Below are 27,187 nucleotides of genomic sequence, written 5' to 3'. Positions count from 1 at the left end.
TGCGCATGCGCTGAACTCATTGCAGAAACTGGAGTCCAAAGATTGGACACAGAGAAGCCAGGACAATGCCCAGATATCCCAAAGCAAGGGAATATGTGATTGGTTTTAATCACATGATAAACTCACTGCTCAAGTACCTCCTAAAAGACTTTTCTACCCTCCCACCATCCCTTTTCCTAAAGAGGACCTCAATGAAGAATAAGCAGCAGCCTTTTGGAAGGGCAATCAATTCCTTGCTGTTCCACTCTCCGTGTCATTGGCATTCACGATGGCCAGACAGGGCTGTGTTTGGATTTATAAAAGCATAGGTACACCCATACTGTAGCCCCTAGGAGACAGCAGAATTAGGTTATGCAGGAATCCAGCAACCTGCCCAAAATGGGCCCAGACTGATTTCTCTGTGGAAGAACAATGTTATTGTGGGTAGGCTGCCTGTGCTACATTCCCTATATCCCTTTGGGAATCAATATGCCCAAAAGTGTTGATCAAAGGAGACAGACAATAATTTCTTCAATGCTTTCTGAATGTGCTGCAATGAGGTTCTCCCTCATATCAGGCAGCTGAATTCACCAGAGCCATCTTTAAAAGCAGCATACAGGATGCCACTGTCAGGAATAACAGTCTGACTTCCAAATTCGGGTATATGCATGTGGAGTTCTCAATCCCCAGCAACCACTAACATGGTACAAATGATTGCTTTACTAGAAACAGATTATAATCCCAAAATGAATTTTCCATTTCAGGTTTCTGGAAGATGAGAGAAAACAAGTTCTGTTCTTAAAAGGATAAACTACATGACAATCACAGTTGAAGAAATGGAGAAGGACCTGTAATTATTCCTACCTTGCCATTGCTATGCCAACAACACAACCTCCAACTATAGACCAAAATCCAATCCAGCCTGCATCCACCTGATAGGAAAAAAAAACAAAAAACAAAACAAAACATAGAGAAATGTGTTAAAGCTGAGAAAATAAGATGATGCTACTTTCAAAACAAATGTTGTGCAGGAGCTCCAAACTGCTAACAACAGCTCTCTACAATAATCTGAACTGCAAGGCTTTTTCTAGGAAAGGAAATAAATTCACTACAAGAAAGTATGACTAAGTAGTCTGTGCCCTAAATGTGACCTCTCTTTATGGAATCTGAGTAATGTCCTCTGTTTTTTTATAATACTCTATCAAAAGCTTAGAAATTATCTTCTCCCCACTTCATCTTTTCTACCAGGCATACATTATTTTCTTTCACTAGAGATGCAGCGGCCAACAATACTCCCATTTGTTTACCTACTTCTTCCTTCTTGTCAAAAGGTGTGTACAGTTCTGAAAAGACTCACCATTAATGGAGAGTCAGCAGGAAGAATTGTGAGAGTTTGGATGCCAAAGCTGCAGTTCATTTCGTTTCAAATTTCAGGGAGTACAGTGGTCTATATGTATTAATAGCATGTTAAACATAAAAATCTGATAAAACTGCATGCTAGTGCAAAATAAAAACATGCCACTTACAAAATAGATGCTGATTATCAGTCGGGAGATACTTACTTGGCTTACATGAATGGGTGTTAATATCAAATCCAGAACACCAGACCAGCCTGAGAAAACACCCAGCGGTATCGCGTAAGCTAAAGCAATCATCAAGAATCGGAAATTGCTGTAAAGATAAAACATTGCCATTAGGCTCAGCTTATATTAAAAATTGCACCGAGAATAGCCAGGAGAGTAAATCACACCCTAGAATCTATATTCTGCCCATCAAGACAAACAGCAAAGGTCTGAAGGAGGAGTGAGCCAGGGAAAACAAGAAAGGTATCCAGCCATGTCAACTGAATTTCTAGTAGCTGGTATGTTACTGCCTAAGCACTGTGCTAATAGAAAAAGCCAATCTCTCCACAAAGTTCAAAGATTTCTGTAACATGCTGGGCTCATGTTTCTCATTTCTGCAAGCAATTCTTCCATGCATTGGCATGGGCAACCTACTTAGTCTAAGTGTGTGTTAGCAATAACAAGCACTAATTTAAAAGATGAAAAGCTTATTTCAAAAAAAACCCCAGAGATTCATCCCTCTTGAAGTGTACTTAAAAAATAAAAAAAATCCCCAAACCTGTTTTACTTCTCTTTATTTTGATGAAAAACAAGGAAAGCTCTGGAAATGAGACAGGTACAGTTGCAAGAGTAGAAAATTTTGACAACTTGAACTGGCAAAAATCATATGCAGATATAATACTCTATTCTAAATAGTCAACATGTTTGCTTTTCCCCCTCAATAAAAGTTATTCAACCTTAAGTAGTCAGTGAAGGTGAAACAGTCAAAGCTTTATCATCTTCTTCAATGTATAGAGCTAAACAGGAATTTAACCAACAACTTCCCCCACTCACCATAACTGAAAACAAATGTGAAATCCTTGCTAAGAGACATCCAAGTTTTCCTTAAAAACGTTTCAAATTGGAAAGAAAATATACTTTGGAATCTGAAACAGTGATATTTTAAAGTGAAGAGATTTTAAGGTGATTCCAAGGTCAGGCATCCCATGGGATATCTGTGTAACCCCAAACGTGGCTCCCTCCAGTCCCAAACGATTTACAAAAAACTGATCTTGATCAGTACCAGTTCCTTGGCATGCAGTGGCAATTTAATAGCACACAGGTACAAAAGCCAAGAGGGAGAGAGAGATTCAATTACTCTCCGAAACACTCCTAAGTTTGCAGCTTATGCTGGTTTACTCCCTTAGATGCTCCACACACAACACACCAGCCAGTGCTTTTTGCAGTGTTCTTTTTCACACATCCTCTTCTTGAATAACACATTTCCATCACATGAACATATCCTTCGCTTCCAATACCATTTGTGTCAGATTTATTTTTTAATGCAAAGAAAAACAACTCTCAAACTTTCAGCTCTTCTATACCTTGGTTATATTTCTCTGAATGCTACTGTCTTCCTGACAACTTTTTTTCCTTTAAGAATGCCATAGTCTTATCCAAGTCTATCTTGTATCACCTTGGCATGCTATTTAATACTATCAATATGAAAGCCAATTCAACATCTGTAGAACAAAATAAAAAGGAATTTTGCATGGACACAATAGGGCCATATTGTAGATTGCTAAGAGGGAACAAGTCTGAATGCCGTGTTCTGAAATAACACTTGCTGAATATTCAAAATCTTTGGCAACCTGGATCTCAGCTTCATTAAAGAGCTACTTTTGAGGGAGAACTTTGTCATTTACTTGACCAGAATTTCCTGTGGTGTATCTGTTTTCTGTAACTCAAGCAGCAAGACAGACTGTGATGTGGGATAGCTGCTCTGTGCCACATCCAACTCCTAGTACCAATACCAGATTAACAGATCTGCATGATGGCCATCTCCAGGGACAGAGTGCCTTAGATTATAATATAAAATGTAACCAAAAGTATATATTCTATCACCATCTGTTGAAACCAGGTGGGGCAGGATTCTTTATCTCCTCTGTGACACATCCCTGATAACTCCCTCTGGGGGATATCTTCTTTTAATGGGCCATCCAGCCTCACTGCATGACTCATAAAATTACATCATCCCAATGTGAGATGCTCTGCCCAGGGGGAGCATTCCTACCTGGATATAATCTGAGGTTTGGAACACCACAGTCAGCCCTTACCTACTGGATTCCCAGAGGACAAGAGCTACATAACCACCACTGGACCTTCAGAGGAGGACCAGACCTTTCTACAGGATCACCGCTTCGACAGAACCACTTCAAAGAGGACGGCAGCCACCATTTAATCAGACTGCTGCCACCACCCTGCCCGACAGAGTGTCAGCCTGTATCCTGACTCTGTCAAGTTAAGCCAATATTTCTGTATTATTGCCTTGTTATATATATACACTAGTAAAGAACTGTTATTCCTGTTTCTCATAAAATTGCCTGAAACCCCCTTAATTTCAAAATTACAGTAATTCGGAGGGAAGGGGATTACATTTTCCATTCCAAGGGAGGCTCCTGCCTTCCTTAGCAGATACCTGTCTTTCAAACCAAGACACAGAGGCTGCTCCCCTGCCTAGCCCAGAACAAAGAAGGTAACCAGGAGAAAGGGAGCCTGGCAGTGACAGAAACACTGATCACCAGGCATCATTCTGCCCCCTTGCCCAGCAATATCTTGTGCTGGCTAAAGCCATTTGAAACACACATCCTCAGTAGCAGCTCCACATTTCATGGCTCCAGTCACTTGTACACAGCTTTTGCAATTTTGCAATTGCTCCACTGAAAGCAGAAAAATGTGCTGTCTGTCACACCATCAGCTGTTGAACCCACACTGTTTTCCATCCTACCAGCAATGACAGGATATCAGCATTAGCCTCTCTGTTAAACCATTCTGCTGGAATATGAATTGACTTTTTCTTCAATGTTTTTCAGAAACCTAACGCCACTAGAATCTGTAAGACAGGCTGGTTCAGAGGGGAGCCCCATCAAAGTCAGTCATCATTTTCAGAGTAACTTTGACAGTGCCTATAAACATCAGGCACATTCTGAGCAGCTTCCATTACTGATGGTGATGTTGATGAAAGTGTCATTAAAGCAATAATGATGCATAAAACCCCAGATACAAAATTTCAAAATTGCATACACAGTCCCTAGAAAATATAAAAGCCATGTAACTGGATAAAAGTATCTTATTACTTCAAAACAAAAATCACAACAAGTTTTTTTAATGCAGGTTTTAAGATTTACCCACTGTTTACTTGCATGAAGGTTTTTTTTTCCATTGAAGTTTGTGGAATATTCTGAACTGGGGAAACAAAAAGAACTCATATTTGCTTCACCCAAGAAACTGAGATAGGGCACTACACTTTTTATTATGGAAATTCAAACTACACTTGTCACAGTGTGTGATAGACTGTTAAAAGATTTGGGCTTAGCTCCCAAACCATGACCAATCTGTCATCTCCCACTGTAGGCTGAGAGAGTTGGTATCAGGAGATAATAAGACATCAACTAATTGTTACAATCTGTCAGAAGGAGGAACCCTCCAAATCACAAGGAAGAATCAAGTTCCTAAGAAAGTCCTCCAAAAAGGGCCTACAGGGGACGGCTGACCTCTGTTGATGGTATAATAACTCTGCAAGAAGCAGCTCATGTAGATGACTGCCCAAGGACCTGAAGGCATGAAGGAGTGTGGGAGTTGCAAGGATGTGATAGATCCCTTTGGTGTCCAAGGAAAAAAGGTCAGTGACTTCAATGGTCAAGTTATGCTATGTTGCTTTATTTTGAAGTAATAAAACTGCAGCCTGGGGGAGAAGACAGGGAAATGATGAACATCTCAATTCTCATGAGTGTATCTGGTGCACAGCTGGGTCAGCCACCAGCTCACACACATCCTGAATGCCTTAACACAGCTCTTACATCAGAAGGTAAGTCTACAATAAAGGGAAATCATGATTTCCTGGTAGTCATCTCCTGGTTACCTTCAGTCTACACCACTAAGTCAAAAGAAAGGCTCTCTGAGCCAAGATGAAGCCTAGATTAGGCAGGCAAGAGAGCTTAGAAACCTAATGAACCAGATGATGGATTTCTCTTGAAGCATGGCAGACACCATTTTCTTTTATAAAACTCCCTTGCATGACAGATTGTTACTGAATGGCTCCACAAGATAAGTGGGTTTAATGATGAACTGTTGATTGTTTCATGTACAGAGGAATGAAGAAGTGCCTTTGATAAACGGTAGCATGGAAGAATGCATAAAGACCAGAGGGAAGAGAGATATAATTACCTACCTATCCACATTTTAAAAAAACCCTCATGATTCTCGGAGACACTGTAAATTATTATTTAGGAGTCAAGTTTGTTTTCTGAAGTTTAATTGATTATTGTTAACAGTAAGCCAGCTTTGCTGTTTACATCCTGACCTTACCAGTATCTCAGGTCCACTGTTTACAAGACTTTGAACATGGAATCTAATGGTTATAAAACTCCCAAATGGAGCACTGTCAAATGAAATTTTATATTTCACCTGCGGAGACACTTGCTGTTTGGATTTCTGTTCAACGGCAACATTTTTACAACACAGCCCTCAGGCAGGGTCTAACTGCACACCAGCTTGGGTGCAGAACAGCATTATTGTGTGTGCTAAGTGTCCTTAAGGGAACTGCTGTTTTTTAGTACCCTGAAGAGGTCACTTTGCTGACTAACACCAGCTGTACCAGCACCACTACGCCCAGCTGTACTCACACCTCCTGAGTGCCAGGCTGCTCCAGGATGAATACACAGGATTAAGCATCCTGCCAACTAATTACTCCCCCAAACGAAAAAAGAAAGCCTCTGAAAACAAAAGAAAAGAAAACCCAGTGACAACAAGGGATGAGTTGTTTCCACTGCCTCTAAACACACTTATTGAAAGTACAGCCCACAATAGGTCTGCAGTAACTAAACGTCTAAAGCTCCACAATTATCAAGCTTCAAGCAGCCCTTTATATGCAGATTCAGCTCCTATCACTACATCACTCAACAAACAATTACAGCAAGAGTAGAAGCTTCCCAGTGAAGTCAGTCATATTCCGTACCAGGGAGCAGCTCTTCTCTGCCCCAGAAAGTTCCTCTCTGCAGTATCATGTACAGGGCATGGGCCTTCACAATTATTCACCATTAGTATTTCAGTTGCTTTAGCTGCTCCTCTGAGATCATATTTCCATTACAAAAGATGCTGTACAAACACTGGGGGATGTGGGGCTGTGTCTTACCAAAAGAACCCAAGTGGGAGAAGCTGCAATACTGTCACTTTCTTTATAACCTTTATTTTTTTTTACCTAAAAATTCAAAGGAAGCTAGCTCACCTTTGAGCCTATCCAGAAACACATCTGGAGACATTTTTCCTATTCCCACTTCATATTTTAACGTACAATTAATGAGATTTAACAGATCATATAATAGTTTTAAATAGTTCATTCATTTCTTCCATGGCTGAATGAAAGCAGTTGAATAATCCTTCAAAGGCAAGTAAACCTCAAATTCATTCCAATATAACAAGCACAGAAAAAAAGCAAGTTATAAGTTACTTTTGCCCAGTGTTTTCACTGTTTTCTCACAGCTCACTTTCAACAATCTTGTATAATGTGATGTAACAGAAGCATTGCATAAGAAAAACCATGCTAACAGGAGGACTAAAGCACTGCTGGTGCTGAAGGACTGGCATGAAGTCTGGAGATACACACAGTGGTTTAAAATTTAATGTCTGCTCTTTAGCAGTTAGCATCCTTTTATGTCTTGACATTAATATTTAATTTTATTTTGTTTAAAAGCACTACAAACCAACTTGTTTGCTCAATGAGAAGATTAAAGCACACTTGTTTTTATTTACTTAGGCACTGATCTGCTTTGAAGTGGAAACCCAATGAGGTCCTACCTTAAGAGTCTGCAAAAACTTCTCCTGTAGCTGAGCCGCTGGCTTGCTGCAGCCACGCTGGGGGGGAATGGAGGGCGTGAGGGGAAGTAGGCCAACGCTGCGGAAAATATCAGGGAAACCATTCCAAATTCTAAACAAGAGGGCAAAGAAAAACAAAACCAAGAACAGATGTTAGCATTGAAAGACTTATTTCACTGCAGTGCTGTTATCAGCCAGCCTCCAAGACATAAATCCCACCACAAGTGCTTGACTGCTCCTGACAACAGAATTCCGTAACTTGAAGGAGAAACTTCTTTCTCCTTCTGCAAACAAGATTTCAAATTGAGATGGGGAATCAATGAGACTGGAAGTCCATTCCAGTGATCGGTGCTGCAGAGAACCAGGCTCACACACAGGGAACTCAGTGAAGAAAAAGGAAAGCTTTTGCTTTTTCTCTTCAGAGAGAACTGCAATATGAGGATTTGGCCACGTTTCCTTGCGATGGAAGTAACTCAGTGCAGGTAACAGCATGCTAGAGACTTTAAACAGATGGGACTGGGGAAGCCCCAGGGCATAGAATAACAATTATTCATTGAGCAAGATGATGAAGGCAAACAAAAGGTCAAGCAAGGCAGCAGTTCCAACACAAACAGTACTATATGGCAAAAGAATATAAAGAGCAAAGTGCAGAAGCAGCCATGGCTGATGAATAGAAAAACTACAGGTAAAAGGGGGAAAAAAGAAAGAATACAGCTGTTTGCGGATGCTCTGCTTGTTTAGCAGCAGGTACTCCAAATCTTTGAAAAATTTCATAGCAGAAGTTTGGACTTGAGCTTGAAAAGTGATGAGCACTTCACAGAAAACAGTAAGTCCCATGAGCAGACATTCTGAAGAGAAACAATTCTACCCACAGCCAGTCTAATTAATTTGTTTTACAGGCCTTTTACAATGTATATCATGTTCTCCACAGTCCTCAATCCCAGTATTTCTCCTATCCCCTTTGAAAACAAGATTCTTTTCTGCTAAGGAGAAAAATGTATAGCTGAAGTGTGTTATCTTAAAAGAACTTGTGATCTTATAACAAAGAAGTGTTCACTGACACCACAAATAAATTCCAACAGAGCTAGATATTCAATTGCCTTAATTTTCTTTTTTTCTTCTCTTTTTTAATAAATCAATATGAACATGGCACTTTGCCAGGTCTTCTGCTAAACTAGAAGAAAATAAATTCAGGAAACTGAAAAGTAAATAACACTCAGAGTCTAAATGGATCAGCTGGAGATGGGGAAAGGAAATGAATGCTTCTATTCGGCATATGGGAAAAAAGGCATATCAGGACAATGCCATTTTTCATGATCAAATACCAAAGGATTCATTTTGAATTATGTGGTGTCTCTTCTCCTGCTGTGGTGTAACTGAATGTTTTGAGGGCCAAGGGCACTTTAACTAGACCTTCTCCCTCCTCTGCTCTCCAGAAAATAGATTAATTTCTATCTTTGTGCACGTTGTTTTGGAGACCATGAGCAGTGAATAAAGAACTGGCTGTAACTGATCATCCCAGGCCTAAGAAAGAGATGAGATGCTCTGTCACTACAGGATGATGCAGCTCTTTAGTAAAAGCTGTTTATCCCCCCTCTTGCCTCTAGTCTAAATATAGGTTTATAGGTATACATACATACATGAATACACACATTTAATCATATATTGAAGGAAGATTTAAGATTGAAGACAGGTAAAGCCAATCAAGAATGTGGTCACACAAACCGATAAATTTTTGTCCAAGGTACTCATTATTTAACATTGTTATACTGCAGTGCTGTAAAGGGAAAGGCCAGGGTTTTTTTCTGAAGAATGTGAACCACATTGATAATTTTAAGTCACAGAAATATCTCATAAGAGATGCCCATCTGGAGCCTCATCTATCAACTGCCTCAAGATTTCTGCCATTCAAATTGCTGTATTAGGAGCAGTATAGTAACCCTCTTTTTTTGTTTTTTAATTATTAAGTTCAGCATGCTGTCCTTGTAGTACCTTCTTGCAACTCTTTAATGTTTCCCAGTGTTATACTTTGCAGGCTAACAAATTTGCCTACATAGCTCTGCTCTCATGCACAAAAGAAAAGTGCAGAATTCACTCTGGAAACAAAAGCATTTCCCTCTGGTGAAGAATATGAATTTTTAGTGCCATCTTAGCTTTGTACACAATACTTACACCTCTATCAAAAGTCCAGGTACTGCCAAACACATCTGGTTTCTTACATACTGAAATCCTTCCTCAATAGGAAACCCACACCCTTATCTCCATCATTTACTTTACCAGACTAGAGGAAGAGGAATACAATCTAAAACTTTTCCTGGGCATGTAAGTAGTGAGTAAAAGCAAGCAAAATCGAGAAGGCAAGTAATAAGTCCATGCTGAGAGCAAGGGAGCTGTAGTCATAAGAAAGAAGCTCTTCTTCAGGAGCTACCGGCTTCTCAACAGTGCAACAGATATGCTCAAACAGAGCAAAGCACTTGGACTGGGGAAAGTCATAAATTACTGTGCAGAGACACAGACATGTACATGTATCTCTTGTGGAGGAGTGAAGCTAGAATGCTTCACAGGAAAGCTGGGTACCACACCACAGTGACTTGTGACGTGAGAGATGTCTGCATCTTAGCCTACGAAGCAGGCATCTGATGCTTGTGCAAACCCCAAACAGACCAGAAAAAAAAAAAAAAGAGGTTTACAGAGCCACAAGCCTCCTTGATGCAAAGTATTTTTCCTTCACACAGGCTACTCATAGCACAAAAACCTACCCACTCTCAGAAACCCTTCTCCCCACCTCGTTCTGTGGGAACATTCCAGGGGATATGAGGGCCCCTTACACACACACAAACTTTTTTTTTTTAACAAATAATGGTTTTACATTGATATGTAAGAAAGCACAAGGCTAAAAGCTCTGGCTGCAGTCCAGAATAATTCATGCTTCCTTACACAATTCAGGTAATACAATTCACTCCTGATTTGCTATATCTGTACTATTTAAGCTGTGAACCAGAATGTGCAGCGACACAGATGACACAGAAAGAGGCTGTGGCAATTCAGCTAAGCTCTTAGTCTGTTTGAGATAAAGGAACAGCAATTTATTAAAACACAGAAGAGACTGGAGTTAACAGAGCAATTTCAGAATGGGTTTATAAGCAATTGCTTCATAATCATGTCTGAGCTTAAGTCCTTGGAAAATTTGCACACTCGTGGCGCACTACTGATCCCAAGTTAACAATTCACATTATTACTGTCTTTTAAAAGACATCATCTAACTTTTGGTGGCTGCTTATTTAACGCTACCTCACACAAAAGCAACAAGCTCATTAGAAATGCAGAGTACTTACCCTGTGAAACTGACTTTCCTGTAGTATCTGAAAAGAGAACTCATACCAAACCTGACCACACTGGCTGAAGAAGTGGGGAAGTGGGACATTTGGGTCCAGCTCCTTGTTCTTCTAAAATCTGCAAAACCTTTGCTACTAATCTGTGAAGTCAATTTGAGCCTAGTTTTCTGCCCAGCTGTTTAAGGGGACAAATACTACCCTACCACACCTACCAGGTATTTTTTGTCCCACAGGTGAACAGAGCTGTTTGTTCACTATCACCCACCACGAGGCAGCCATCCTTCCACCTCCGGAGCCCATGCAACACAAGAGAGGACAGGGAAGCTGCCAGCAGGGACCTTGTGCCTTCAGCTCTCCAGTGAAACAGGGCTGAGGTGAGACAGAACAAATCCCATGAAGGATTCAAAGCAAACTCCTCTCTGACAGTTCTTTGCAATTTTAAACCAGTTGGAGGTTTTCCATCATCTCTGTGATTCACTGCAGGCCAGCAATGTTCACAAAGCAGCACTCTGTCATTGTCTGAACAGCTACAGGGGCTGCAGCTCCTGAAAAGACACATCCCATAGGACACAAGCACAAAGAAACCACCTCTATTCAAAGCACTTTCAAATATTAAGTGAGAAATACAGATGCCCCACAAAACACAATTCCTAGGAAGCTGAAGAGCTGCTGTAGGATCATCTCTTGTTGGGACTAGTGATCCCAAACAGGTCTACAAGGGTAGTCCCACACCCTTGCCAGCTCAAAAAGGTAGAAAGAGCCACGCTGAGACATGGGGCAGGCAAGACCTGAACCTTGATGGCAAAATCCATCCCTGTTTCTGAGGAAAATGCCTAGGAAAACCTCCCAAAAGAGAATCGAAGAGAATGTGAATCTAATGCGCTGCTCAAAGCAACATTTCTAGTGCTACCAGACTCAAACCAGTAGTTTCAAGCACAACACGGTACTTCCTTAGGCAGATGAATTCTTCCCTCTCCATGGAAAACCTGCAGAGGGAGAGCTAAAGCACTTCTCTGATTGCTAGGGTTCTCCTCCCCTTATCTACTGCTCCTGAGCACAAAAGGAGCTTGCTTTCATTTTTCCTTCTTTCACACTAGCCATTTTCATCTGCCACGAGATTTTCAGAGCCTAACACCATATTTACTTGTGAAAAAGGCTAAACTTGAATTTCCTTGTTGTTCCATCTGAGTCCAGTAAAAAGTAGGTTACTCAGAAATACTTGTTGAAGTCATGATTCAAATTCTTATTACACTTTCTTTAAAACAAACATTAAAGTGGCCCTCACCCAACAGGAATATTAACTTGACAAATTTCCATAAGAATAATGTCCAGGAATAAATGATCACAAACAGCTAACTCAGTCCCTTAAACCTCCACATAAACTACACAATGTATATACCTTAGGACTTCTGGAACACTTAGGACTAACTCCTGGCTGAATTTCAGGCGATGCAATTATAAGAGAGGAAAACCCCTATCAGATGTGCAACTCTTAATACTGTACCACTCTATATCCACTAAAAATCAGAATGTAGACACTTGAACCACTTAACCAAATCTGTTTCCTTAAAGGTTGCTGCTAATTCTTCTAAGTAACAGGAAGAGGCATAGAATCCATTGCAATAAAAAGAGCAAGGACATAAAATCCTAGTTTTATCAGGTGAATTTTATATCAGTGATTTTTTCCACTAAACCACTGTCACTTCATTGAAATTGCTCACCAGTAAAAATGATGTCGTTTTAGTTAAAAACAAAACCTATTGTGTTTTAATGTCAATGTTAGATTCTTAAATACTAATAATCTAATCACATTTGAAAGGCACGTGCATGTCATAAATTAAGGCTCAGTTAATGCAGAAAATAATTTAATGCTAAAAGACTACTGGATTTCCATCCTTACAGAAACAGTAGAAGAAACCCAACTTGTCATGAAAACGTATTTTTAATGAAAATTCAATAAGCAAAAAACCAGTCTGGAAGCTCAGAGAAACTGTAAAAAGACATCTCTCCCAAGATCAGCCAATACAAACAATTGAATTACTTCCTTTGGAGTCAGTCTGTACAAAAGGTCATTTTAAAACCTTTCCTACACAAAAGGAAAAAAATTAAGCCTCCTGACTTCATTATTTTCCCTCAGCCAGAGACTAGTTCCTGTGCAAACCAGCCACTAGAGGGTAGTGGTTCTCAAGCACCAACCACACACGAAAGTATGCACATTTTCTACGTTTTCAAGCGTTGTGGTTGACCCACACCTGCATAGAGCACAGCCTCGATGCGGTCCTTGATGTGCTGGGTGTTGCTCTGTGACACCAGGTGAGCGGTGCCATTGGGAGGTGGCACCACCAGAGGCCCCACCAGGAAGGCGCCAGCAGAGCCCAGGTAGTTGAGCAGCGAGGCGATGGCCGTGGCCGTGGCGCGCTCGTCCGGGGAAAACCACGTCGTGGACAGGAACGGAGCCGCGTTCATCACCGTGGGCCCCGCCAAGCCATTTAACAGCTGCCCTCCGTGAATCAGCCTGAAAGAGAGAACAGACCACGGCCATTTGGATGAGAATTCCTTGCTGGGATTTGTTAATTAAAAAGGCATGTGAGACATCGAGCGCTGGGGATGGAGCTACTGCACAAAGAAATGGAAGTCCCGTGCAAAAGAAGGGATATTCTATACACTAAAAGAAGCCAAATTAGATTGATTCAAAGAATCTGGAGCTACTCTGATCTCATTACCTCATATAAATAGAGAAGCAAATGTTCTCTTCAAAGCAGAAAAGGGAATAAAATGGACTTTCTTTGCAGCAAAAAGGTATCATGACAGGATATAAAAGTAGCAAAGGTGTAGTAGCAGAAAAGCTTTAAATTACAAACACTGTAAACCTGACCCCTCGCTTGCGTAAATCCCAACAGAAGATTTAAATTAGTTTTGGCAGATCCAAAATTGAAACACTTCAGCAAAATACTCTGCATATTTTTTCACTGCATTATTTATTTTTATTTACACACTCAGATGAGCTCTATGTGCCTACAGATGAGAAGGCCGGGCTGTTAGGGTTTCCAAGAGAGTCGTCTTCTCCAGCAATCTGGCCATTCTCAACATTCTGCTAAAACAGCCAAGTAAACCCAGATTTTTCTCGTTTTTCACACTCATTGGGATTTAACAGATAAGGCTGGTGACAGAACAGAGATAGTACTTCCAAGCAGTGAAGTCTCTGCAAAGTTTGGCTTAATATTAGTACAATGAACAAATACAGAAAGGACTTTTTGAAGGCTCTCCTACACGTGGAATTCAGTCAGAAACTTTCCACTTTGACTTTTCCAAAAAGCAATCAGCCATGGAAGGCAAAACTATTTTTGGAATTTATACAAAAACTTCATGTCTAAAAAACAGCTAGAGAGTCAAATGAGATATTGCAACCCTCCAAAGTAAATCTATTCGTTGTGCAATAAAGTGATGGCAGATGATATTTTCAAATGGGTGGTGTTTTTCTAACCATAGCAGGAATTCAGTGTTATTGCTGCAAGACTTGAGTTGTGAGACATAAGAAGCTATGGCCTGAAAATGGGGAAACATAAGCCAGCATTTAGGCACTGTTTCAAGCCACAAATGGCTGAATAACATACAGTATAGCAGGCAGTTTTTTAAAGCACACAAAGGAATGAAATATGCAAAAGAAATGCCTACAGACTCTTTATCGAATTAAGAAGATAGACTGCAATAGAAAGGAATAGATGCGACCAGTTCTCAGTGGATTAGAAATTAAATTTTTAAACAAAATTTACAAAAAATACACAGGACAAAAAAGCACTATTATATATCACATACAGGAAACACTTTCTGAGCTGGGAAAGCAATTCAATGTTTTGGGGTTTTTTTGAGGGGGTTTTTTTTATGCTCACATAGAAAGGACAGATTTCATTACTGGTGTCGATGATGTGCTTCAGATGGACATCACACCAAGGCATGGTCAGGCCTTTTTAATGCTTGTTAAACTGCCACACATACTAAACCAAAATGAAATAGCTTTAAATAAATAAAAACCACTATATAAACAATGCTCTGGTATAGTTTTCTGGAGGACACATTACATCAATCCCCTATGGTTACTCTATGGTGTACTCGGGACAAACCAAGGTATCCTTGTGCACTTTGGTATTCTCATTCTACTTATCTCACTACAGTAAGTTATTCTCAAACATCTCCTAAAATGTTCCAGAGTATTTGCAGAGCTATGGCACAGCCCAAGAAACAACTGCATTTCAGTAGCAAGTGAGGTAACTACTGTAACAGATAAAGATTTTATTTTAGTATCTCCTCTTGCTCCAGAGTGAATTTAATGTTTAAATTGTGTTCTTGTTATTGTATGTTTGGAAAACTGTGTCACCACAAAATAACCTCTATAGCTTTAGGCACCATACTGCCACTTCTGTTCACTGACACCACTATGATATTATTGTTTTAATTCAAATATGCCTCCTCTGTAGTCATCCTAACAGCAAATAAAACCCACTAAAATCAGAAAAAAGTACAACAGTTCTGCAGCACCTGTAGTCATGTAGGCACTTCATCTGAGAGAAGAAAAGTTTTGTAAAAATACCCTGAACAAACCACCCAATTTATATATTGTGAAAATTACACACACATTCTTACCACGTACTTCAGATTTAGATTATGTCTATCAAACTCCATCATCTGAATAAAGCTCTATAACCAATCTCTGTACTCAAGGGAGCACCAAATGTTAATTTTACTTTGCAGATCCCAAGGGAGAAAGTAGCACCTTAATCCAGAATTTTAATTCTATATTACCTTTCTGTCTTTGTTGTTTTGGGTTTGTTGGCTTCTTTTTTCCAAAGGGTGAGCCAATTTTGCCTCTCTCAAGGTGTCTTCTATTGGTGTTTTCCTGACTGCTCTCTCTCCAGCCTTGTCCTGGCTAGTTTGCTCTCTGTTCCCACAGATTTGCCTTTCCACCTGCATTTTTGGCATTTACAAAGCCTGACATTATCATCCAGGGTAGAGCATCTCTATCTTCATATTGTTTAATTTCTCAAGTCTAACATATTTGAGTTAATAAACACTATTTTCAGACTAAATTGCCATCAATATACAGACTACTACCCCAAATATCTCTGCATATGGTAACAGCCTAAACCTTATTTTATCTCTTTTTCGATACTGGTTTGAATTAAGCTACTTTTTCCTGAGAAAAAGATTATTTGCATGGTTCTTCTGCACATCCTTAACTCAATTCCCCAGAGAGGCAGGGACGAGAGATTCAAAATGCAATTCAGAGCATTTACTAAGCTGCTGCTCTGGGAGATGTATGTAGCAGCTGCTCCACCTGACAGAGAAATATGAACACAATAGTATTGGTGGCTTTTTGCTGTTTGTTACAACATCTTATCAGCACTGCACTAGATTTTGGTCTCGCAGCTCATGAGATTCCTCTCATACACCATCAGTGCTAAAAATTGCTCCAAGACCAAGAGAGGTTTGTTTCTGTTATCCCCTGATTTTCTTCTTGTTTCTGCTACTGAAAAGGTGCAAAGAGGAACTGCATTTTCCCCGTCACTATTCCAATTTCATTCTGCACAACAAGTTTTCTGTTTCCTGAGGAAAGGGATGAAAAGACAACTTTAGCTCAGGATCCTACCCAGATGGAAAAACATTTTTCAGTCTCATTACACTATCGAGTGTAATGTTCATCTGTTATTTATCCAGCTCTGTTTTCAGATGTGTTATTTATCCAGTCATCATTTAATTATTTTCAGGTATCAAAAAGTAGAAAGCTATTGAGGTCAAATGACAGAAAGTAACATGAGTATAAGGCATTTTAATCACAATCATGAAAGAGAAAATTGCAAAAAAGTTGCACCAGAAATTCATCCTCAACTTACAAAATAACTGATGACTGTAGCTTAAAGCAAAAGTGGGGAAGTAAACATCTACCAAAATATCTTGTTTCTAACTGCCTCAGAAGCCAGGTCAGGACTCATTTTGATATGTCAAGGTTTTTGCACACCTGATCTCTCTGCTAATGAATTTATGTGCTCTGCCAAACTTGTAACTTGCAATTGAACAGGAGCCCTTTATGAGCCCTTTTAAAGAAAAACAAAACAAAACAAAATTATTTGGGGACTGTTAGTAAGTGGTAGTGTGAAATCATCACATGCCAGAGCATCACAGTAATGAGTAACTTACACATTTACATTATGCATCTATCTATCTAAAAAAACCACAGATACGCACACATACTTTTGCACAAAATAAAGATCACTTTTGTTCCTAAATTGGCCTCTGAACTGCAAAAATATAGTACAAGGGATGGTTCAAATACAGCAATAGAAATTAGAGTAGAAAAACACTTATTGTACTATACTGTCATCTCTTTCCCAATTTTTTTACCAAGTCACACTATAAATAACTTTAATTATATTGTTTTCACCACTTCCCTGAGAAGACTTTATATTACTATCAGGAACTGACCTGGTTATACCTGCCTTTTTCACTTCTTGCAGTCACTGTTGCAATATCCTAGCAGGCAGCAACAAAGAAAACCATGTAACGCTGTAAATGCTGAAATTACAGTATCACTGAGCCAACTGGGTATGATAAAAGTGAGATGATACAGGAAAAAGGTTCTAGTGATTGATGATAATACCATACAGTTAAGATGGGAAAGCACTTCCATTTACAGTTCGCTTTATTTTTCTTTTTCTCCTTGTAAAAGTTGAAACTTTGCATGCATGGTCACAGCCACATCAGGTACTGGATTTGTTAAGCTATCTAAAAGCTGTGTGTTACATAAATGCTTTTTCTAGGTGAAAAATCCAGACATTTAGTGTTTTTACCACTGTGTGTCTAATGCCTGGACTTAGGAGAATTTTAAATGAAAGAAAATCTCATTAGTTTCTGTATTCAGATGGGGAAAAAAAGGCAACAGTGGAGGGAAAAGTACTTACTCAAAAAAATTACTTTTAATACAACAGATTTAAAACCCACAACACTAAAATAAGTATCCAAAGCTCAGATCTAAGACATGTAAACTGAACTTTTTCTGGGAAGACTAAGACTGGAGAAGTTGGATCAGTATTTTAACTGATTCACGGTATGGAAAAAGCATTTTCACCTTTTCTTTGGCAGACAACACAGTGAAGAGCAGGGCTGTCAACCCCAGGCTGTTGCTTTGACTCTCTGAACACAGTGACCCCAGCCAAGTGGGAAATTCAATTCCTTTGCATCTTAGGAGGGAGTAGAGCTCATTTCAAGAGCCCTGAGAAGATGTGATTCTGGTGCAGGTTTTTTTCATGAAACCTTTACCATGCTTTTCCCACTCACTGCCATGAGAATTGACCACTTAGTCACTATTCAAATTCTGTGCAAATACAACAAAAATAAACTGTAAACCTGTTTTGCCACTGTTGGGCAAAGTGTGAGGAGCAATGAAGTCACTGAGAGTGCTTACTCTGCAGGAAGACAGCACTGTACTGTGCCACTTACTATGGAAAAGTTTAGTACATGAACTGCTGATCCTAACAATGCAAAAAGCAATTCTAGATAAAGAAGTTAATGTTTTATAGAAATGGATGGCTAATATTTCTTTCACATGCCTGTCAATTTAATTCACTGAAACAAGTGGATTGTTCAACTCCTGCTAATTTGTAAGACAAATAGGTTTATGTAGTGATTAGCTCATTGTGGAAACTCCTGGAAGCAAATGAAAGAGACCCTTCCACAGGAGGAATTCAGAGAACTTTTGAAGTGCTGTTGAATTTAGTGTCACTACATGGCAACAAAGCAAGCAAATACCTCCTACTCTAGAATGCCCGCACTGACGTATGATGCACATTGCTTGCCCAGGAAAAGGCATATGAAAAGGCCTGGAGTTACCCACATTATATATTAGGAGATTGATTATATCTCAGAGGGAACCAACACCAGTTTCATCAAGAATCACTTCTGATTTTTCACAATCAACCTACTAGAAGTGGATAGAGCTTTTTCTTTAAACTCACAAAAATAAATACAACAAAACAACCTCCTAGTAAGTGGAACTTTTTCAGGCACTTTTAAGGCAAAGAGAATTAGGGAGGTCAAATTCATGTTTTACTGCAATTCATTGCTATAGAGTATGGGGAGAACCAATGCAAATGCTGTTTTGTTTATACCCCAAAGAGAGCACAGTAACACTCTATGTCTGGAAAAACACTGACAAGAAAAACACCTCTGGGTAAAGCAATGAATTCGTCTATTAAAAATAACATTTTGATAGATGAATTTCATGGAAATATACTTTCAATATTTTCATTAAACGATACATTTATACTACAAAAGCTTTCTGCCTTCCAGATATTCATGCATTGAGGTCATTAGCATTTTTTAGCTTGTTTTTGATGCATGCAGTCATTGATATGTGGAATAATTTAAAGCTGGTTTTTCCCTCACCAGTAAGAAACATTATTACAAGCAGAAAGCTTGAGTCACTGTGTGGTACATTATCTCCAGCAACAGAGTGAAAAAGAAAAGAGAAAAACTTTAAAAATGCACATTTAGCCATTTTCATCAGGAATTAGGCTCCTGTTTCACCTCTGCATGAACCATGGCCTCAGCACAGTCAGTCAGACTATTATGGGAGCAGACTTGGAAGGGACCACAGCATCTCCCAGGCATCCCAGCCTCATGTCTCTTCTCCCACACTTAAAACAGCAAATGCATTTACAGTGGTCTGAAAGACGGTGAGTTTTGGGATTAAATTTAAAGGATTGGAAAACCAGTTACTCCAAAATTTACTCCTGAGAGCCTGCCGAGAGAGACAAGGATTTGCAAGGTGAGGAAGCAGCAATCTCAGGCCAAGACCCTTGAGGACTCCATCAGACATCCTGACAGAGGAAAGGGATGAGGTGGGTGTACAGTGAGACCCCCTGGCACTGTGGTGACAAATTTCCTTGCATCCTCACACCAGGTTACTGTGCAGCCATCACACCTGTCACACAACTGTGTGTGGGGGCATTCTTCCCTTTATCCAGGTTTCATGGATAAGGACAGATAAAGTCAAAGCTGATGGTTTTTTTATTATAAGTTCTGTTTTCTTGTTTTTCTTTTAAAACTAACCCACTCCACAAACCAATTACTAAAAGAAGAAATATTTAAAGCAACATTAATAGTGGACATGCTCATCAAATATGAAAAGACACAAAGTAAGCAACATTGTAAACACAAAGTAGGCAATTACACTATAGGCTAATGAAGCAAAACATACAGAAAAAAAATTATCAGGGACATGCACCAGGACTGGCTGCTATTGGGGCTGCTGTGGGAGAAAGCTGATTAAGATTACTTAGTACAAAAGAGGTCCTAAGTAGGATTTTTTTAGCAAAAGAGTAGGAGTGTACAGGAGATGCAGCAAATTAAGGAATGGGATAAACAAGACGTATTTAAATATTCCTGAATAATTTTTCTTAAGCGAGTGAAAGAGCAAGAGTGTTTTGATTATAATGCAGCAACTTCAATACAAATTCAATTAATATGAATTCTTTAAGGACAGAAATTAGCCAACATAATATGAGTCACAAACTAAAGCAAAGAGCTCAGTATAATTAAAAAATTAAAAGCACTCTACAGTTAAGGATACCACCTGCCATTATATGAGATGAAGCTAAATATCCCACAGAGAATATAAATTCTCTTCCCTTCCAGCATAGGCTTACACTGGCTGAGGCCTTGTAGAAGTGCTGCCCACTAAATACTGCCGCAATACCAAGCCCTTTCTGAGTTTCTTTAATGTACTGGATTCAGTACTCCAAGAATTTACACAGGGTCTGTAAACTGCTAATTCAGCAGCCACGTTGGTCACTGGTGGATGACACCCACAGTGCCATGGCCAAAGTCCAGCACAGGAGCTAAAGGAACAGTGTGTTTATGACCAGAACTGTCAAGTCATCTCCTTTTTCCACTAAAGCTGCTCCAGCTGAAGAAGCCAACTTGGCTACCTCTGGAGTGGTGGCACTGATCAGGGGCTGCTGCTGCATCACAGGACACGCAGCTTGAGCAGTGGCAGGTGGGACCACTGGGCAGCCAGAGGGACACTAAATCATCCCCCACTACCATGAACAAAAAAGCAAAGCTGGAAAAATCATCACCACGTAAGAACAACTCACAGGACCTTTCATGTAAAAGAAATGCTTTGGAGCACAGGTTAAAAAATAAATACCCTGTGTACAAGATGAAGCTGGTGGAGGTAATAAAAACAAGATAAACTGTTAAGTTACAGGAGCATAAAAAATACGTATTCCCCATGTGAACTTACTCAGGAACGACCTGTTTCCTTTTTTCCCCACTTTCCTCTTTTTCTGATCCCAAGAATTAACCCAGCTCAGCCGTTCCCCAGCACTGCAGCACAAACCAGCACCATCAGCACCAGGCAAGTGCTCAATCTTAATGTTTTCCCCCTCGGCTTGCTGAGCTACAACACACAAACAAGTATGTTTATTCACCTTTCTACTCCCAGACCCCCGCTTTAGATTAAATCCCTTTTTCATTTCTCTTCCCCAATGAGGTAGGGAGCACAAAACACTCAGCACACTCTGTCTTTATTTCTTGCAGGCTGATTTGTCTGCCATCCTCTCCTAACAGGCTCTTCTCATTCCCTAGAACACTTTAATTCCTCTTCTCCACAGATGCTCCACTTTGGGTTGGTTGGGGGTTTTTGAGTACAGAAGTGTGTTCAGTATTGCCAGGGAATATGGGAATCCTAGTATGTCTTTCCTTTACTGAAATTACCTCTTCCGAGGTGCCCCTTTGCATTTTTCATGCATAAGAATGGTAGCTTATGGCAGCCTTAGGATCAGAAAAGACAAATAATGAGATGATCCTGTGTAATTCTTCAGGCTTTCAGGGATGAAAAAAGTAAAAATGTGGAATTGTTAAAGGGTAAGTCTAACAAGAGTAAAATACAAACTACGTTGCAACTCTGTAATAGAGCCAAAATGTACCAAAGATGCGGTAATACAAATACAGGGCAGAAAAAAAAGAGTTCATAGCAATGTATCTCAAGAGTAAGAAAAAAATTCAAAATCCCAAGAACTGGTAATACTAAAATGACCCATTTACAGAATCTACCAGCTATTGGTGTGTCTCCAATAAATGACTGTGTAAACAATCACTCTGTTTCTGCGCTATTTTGTTGGGTTCCCAACAAACATTTTAATGGCATTTACTGCCAAGGAGCATCCTCTCACTGCCATGATTCAAGGTCCTCAATAACTACTTCTCTGTTGTGAAATCTAATGTGAAGGACAAACCCTACCAGCCCACAGCATAACAGGTTCTAACAAATTGCTTAATTAATGTGTTCAATACAAATGACAAATTATGTTACATCCTTTACTTCCATGTCTTTAATTATCTTGTCTTTCAAAACATTTTAAGAAGTCTTACATCACACAATCAGTCTTAAAAGCCAAAGATTTACAGCTGTGGGCTGATTTCATCGTTTTATTTCCTTCTTTTTTACACATTTCAGCTCATACAGCTTTTTGCCTAGATTTGAGAACTAAGATGTATGTAAACCTATTCCTAAACACAGAATACAAGGTAAATATGAAGTGCTATGTAGAGGGAAAAAACCAACTCTGATTTAATCAATTAAAAAATGCATCCCAGTAATGTTAATGTTCAGGATAAAATAACCAAATCCTAAAAGAGTTCAATGAAAATATTTACTCAGTGACAAGCAGGAGTCAGAAAGGAAAGGACTGGACAAAACACAGGCAAAAAAGCATTAGTGATGTTCTTGTAACCTCCAGAGAAGGGAAGAAGATCCAGGAAAGGTACAATTTGATAACATCTTTTTTCCTTTTATGTTCTATATAATGTATATTAACTGTGAACTAAAAAAATAGGTGTGGCAAATGAAGTTTTCACAATATTTAGAAAGGAATAATAGTTTGGGGGTTTATTTTTAGAAGTCAAATTTACTGTCACATATCTGGCACATTTGACAAACCCAGAAGCTCTACAGAAGAAAAATTCTTTTTAACGTCCTTGTCTGTATGATAGACTCATTAACCCCACAGGTTACTGGGCTGGGGAGGAAAACAGGTAAAAGCATATGTACATGAGACAGACTCTATTAGTCCATGTAAGGGATGGATCCTCCATCTGACATGCAAGTTCACACTTCAACATTTTCCCCATCTACTCCCACTTCAGCCTGCACTGAATTTATGCAGCTCTGGCATGGATTTCCAGTATAGTTTTAGGTCACACACTGGCAGAGAAAAAAAATTTACCATAGAAAATTCACAGCTGCTTCAAGAGACACACTGAAATGTGCAACTTGAATTTTCCCTCATATGCAGAGGCATCAAATGTACTGAAAAGAGAGGTTAAGGTCTGTGTTTAAAACACGACTCAGATGACTGGAGATGACCTATACTACACACTATAACCAAAAGAATAATTATAGACTGGAAAGGGGCTTAAGAATACACTTGGATATTACAGGTCTGCTTGAGATAAGGAGCATAAAGCAGCCAGGATTAAATGTCAGTCTTAACAGTGATTTCCTTACGTCTATGACTGCTCTGATAGGTGGTGGGCTTTAGCAGCTCTCCTTTATGTTAAATCACAAGAGCTTAGGGAGCAGAGACTGCTACAAAGTACAAAACCCCCGACCTGAACCTTACAAACCTCATGAACATGCTTTTAATTTTATGTATATTAGCTCTGACAGAATTGTCCCATGGAAATCTTCGGCATATTCCCACAGATTACTCACAGACTGAAGGAACACACTACAAAACACGCAAAAGCATTTAAAGAAATTCCAGTTACACTGGCTTCTGAAATGCTTCCAATTAGCTTGTGTGTGATCTTGTCCCTCTGACAGGCTCTGTAACATTCAAATTGTTCTATTAATGCATATACACACTCAGAATAAGTGCATTATTTGGTACTCAGCCAGTTGTGGCTAATGCATTAAGCAGTAATGCTCATCTCAAAAATATTATTTTATCTGGTATCACGCTTCAAATAATGGATGAGAACTGGCCTTAAGCCTTAGCCCTCCAAACAATGCAAGTTACATGGTATAAGGTCACACAGTCTGTACAATTATTTACAAAGTCTCAAGAAACTTCACTGAAAACCATTTTTTTGCTTCACACAGTTGGCCATAATTAATTCTTGGTAGATTTTTAATCAAACTGAGTAAAAGATCAAGCTACTTCCTCATGTAGAGCTACAGTTCTTGAAAATTTCTTTTTTGGGAGTAGGATAAGTAGACAAATTTATCAGTTTCAGCTGGAGATGATACATATTTACACAGCATGAATATATGAAATTATTAACCTTTTCCATCAGGATTCTGTTCATACTCTTTTTTTCCCTATATAGCTTTCAATAAATTTTAACATCATGTTTTATGCATCTCACTCATCAGACTCTATAGAGTCCAAAGCCTTTCTTTTTCTAGTTGAAGAAGTTGTTCCTTGAATGTTTTTCCTTAGTTATGTATTTCATTGTTTTCCTAGACCTCCTTGCTGCAGCTATGCTGGAAAACCTTGTTTAAAGGTGCTAAGAATTTGTGGAAACTCTCCTTCGCATTCCCCAAATGATACCTCACATCTCACTTGGGAATTTTCATCTTCTCAGATATTTACAGTCTTCATCCTTGTTTTGGTAAAGCCTAGGGCAGCACATGTCTTCACAACACACCATAAATGAAAAGCTACATAAAATACCACATTTCATTGCATTTAAGTCATCTGTCCCATTTAAAAGCTATTGATATTTAACCCAAGACTGATGAGAATGAACAAACTGAAAGTCGAGCACCCCTTGACATTTCAAGAAAATGCAGACCAAGGGTAAAATGAGGACAACTCTCCCTGGCCACCCAAACAGTACTTTTCCTCAAAAGGGTCACTGTGAAGGGTAGCACAATACAGTTAGCTCAGCCTGCCCTGCTAACAGAGTCCTTGAACACCCTGTGAAAATGGGCAACACTGGGCAACCAACATCAGGAGCACCTTGAGTGCTTTGTTATATGCTCATTAGACACCTAAGAAATTGCATTCCCCCTACCTGACACACTGCTCTTAGTTTACTTATGGGGGCTAGTTTTACAATTAATGCGTTTTTTACATACTCAGTTCTCTCTCTGAACCTCTTTCTTTGTTTTATCCATGGTACCCAGTCATCAGCTTTCAACTTCACACCAAACATTTTCTTTCTCAGCTTAAAAGGCTTCCAAACTGATTTTCAGCTTAAGCAATACTAACAGAAAAAAATAAAAGAAAACAAAAAACCCAAACCCAAATAACTTGCTTAAGTAATACCAGGACTGCCTGGTAGAATTCAAGCTGACTAGAATTCAAGGGGGGAAAAAACCCAACCCACATAAAACATTTTATTTTTAAGCTTTTCTGAGTGTTTACATATTATGCAAGCATAATTAGCAAAGAACCAGTGCTACTGCTTTTTTAAAGTAGCAGGAAAGAGTAGTAATGCCTCCATACTCCCACCTCCTTCACACTAAGAGGCAAAAGAAAGTTACATGAACAACGAGGGATCCATATTCCCTGGCTGTACAAAATAAGCCCTACTCCTGTACTTACTGAGGATCCCCAGATTCAGGATATGCTGATGGAACAATTGAATTGTTTGGTTTGTGGGATTTTTAGGAAGGAGTCTGTTTCTATCACAAATTCTTAAGGTGCATGTGTACAGTAGACAATCATTTCACTGCAGAAGAAGTACAAAGCTACTTTGGAACATGGACTGGAAGAGACTACATGAAAAAAGCCATTTTGCACAAATTCATCTGTCTCACGGCATGATGCCATACATTTGATATGAGAAAATGAACTAATTATTTAACATTTGCATACAAATTACTTATTTTTGGGGTTTGAGGCATGACTCTCTGTGTGATCTTGGGCCAGTTCCTGAATTTCTCTAAATCTCTGGTTCCTTATTTGCAAAGCATATTAATATTAGTTATGCAGGATGGGGTGAGGCCCAATTAACTCAAGCTTGTAAAGGGCTTTCTGATCTTCAGATACTATGGAGAAGAAGGACTAGAAAAACCCATTTAAGACGTGAAGAAGCATGTAAAACCATGGCCACACAACAAACATTTGGCATATCAACTTCATACAGAAAATCTGCACTAACATTTCTTTGTAGTAGCAACAAAAATTACATTAGCAGAAAGAATAAAATATGTATATTAAAAATAATTAATTCACTTACTTCTTCCTAATTTCTAGGTCTGAAACTGGAACACATCTCAGGCCAGCTCCCAAGACCATGAGGGATGATGTTAGTAACACTGTTACCCTCAGACCTAAGATGAAAACACAACAGTATTTTACAAGTTAAGTCAGTAATGTTGCAAAAGAAACATTGCTTAAATATATATAATATATACACATACTTACATGCAGTCTCACAGAAATAACACATATTTCTTTCAAACCATAAGCACTTTGGTGCTGATATGAATTCTAGACACATTATGAAATCCTGAGTTATTTTCTACACTTACACTCCAGAATCACAAAGGCTTACTCCTGGCATAGTAATGCACAGGAGTGTATCCAAAATCTTTACAGACATTCTTGAAAGTGAAAAGTGGTAACAAAAGTATCATCGTAAAGTACACTATTCCCTTTAGAATTAGAGGCATCGGGGAACATGCTCTACTGCGTCATCTGAAATCTAGGCAGACACAAAGAAAAATCTGGACTTGTTCATTCTTCTCCAACCACTTAATGAGCACAGACACAGCACTGTTATTGTTTTCTTTCATAATGCAGACACACATTTCATCCCAAAGAAACAACCATTTATTCAGGGGGAAAAAAGTGCGAGTATTTTTTTGCAGTCCTTGCAATTAGGGCAGATTTTTGCTGCTCTCAGCTCAAATTGTCAGAGGTTGTAAATATCATACATTAGAAAAAAGCCACAATTGACTGATTCCTTGAATATGTTTTTTCCTCATGCGATTTTCAACCGAGAAGCACTTAGATTAGAAACAACCTTATCTTAGTGCTGCAATTCCTTTTGCCAGCAGTTGTTTGCTGCTGCTAAGGTGTTTCCATCAGCAGCAAACAGTGACAGCTGAGGGGCTTAAGCTCCAGAATCTTGCAAAACACCAAAATCATAAATATGCACAATTAAAAACCACAGAGAGAATCTGCATCTGTGAAGCTGTAAATTTTGAAATAATTTCACAGCAATAAATAGAAAATAAAGGGCTTCCATGTTCTTAGTAGAATATAATAAAAATCATTAATGATGACAAACACGGAGTATCTCTAACATTTAGATAAAACTAGTAATTATCGAAAATACAGATGGTGAAAGAACCTGTCCTATGATAAGTCACCTATCAAACAAAATACCTTGATTCTTTCTAAAACTGCCCATTTTCAGAGGAGTGCTCCCTCTGTGACTCCTGTA

The 27,187-nt window shown here is 39.1% G+C and overlaps 1 protein-coding gene across 1 annotated transcript in view; it reads right to left on the bottom strand.

The window, feature by feature from the left end:
- SLC49A4 (solute carrier family 49 member 4) overlaps nt 1–27,187 on the bottom strand; it is a 66,261-nt gene that overhangs the window by 19,324 nt on the left and 19,750 nt on the right. Inside the window, exons 2-6 of the mRNA XM_082285528.1 lie at nt 25,976–26,069; nt 12,982–13,244; nt 7,377–7,506; nt 1,542–1,650; nt 844–911 (exon numbers count right to left, since the gene is read on the bottom strand). Coding sequence (XP_082141654.1) covers nt 844–911; nt 1,542–1,650; nt 7,377–7,506; nt 12,982–13,244; nt 25,976–26,069 — 664 coding nt within the window. The remainder of the gene's footprint in view (nt 1–843; nt 912–1,541; nt 1,651–7,376; nt 7,507–12,981; nt 13,245–25,975; nt 26,070–27,187) is intronic.

This window comes from Coloeus monedula (genome assembly GCF_965178545.1).
Source record: "Coloeus monedula genome assembly, chromosome: 7".
In the NCBI taxonomy this organism is placed as follows: Eukaryota; Metazoa; Chordata; class Aves; order Passeriformes; family Corvidae; genus Coloeus; species Coloeus monedula.
This window is presented reverse-complemented; position numbering and strand designations above follow the sequence as displayed.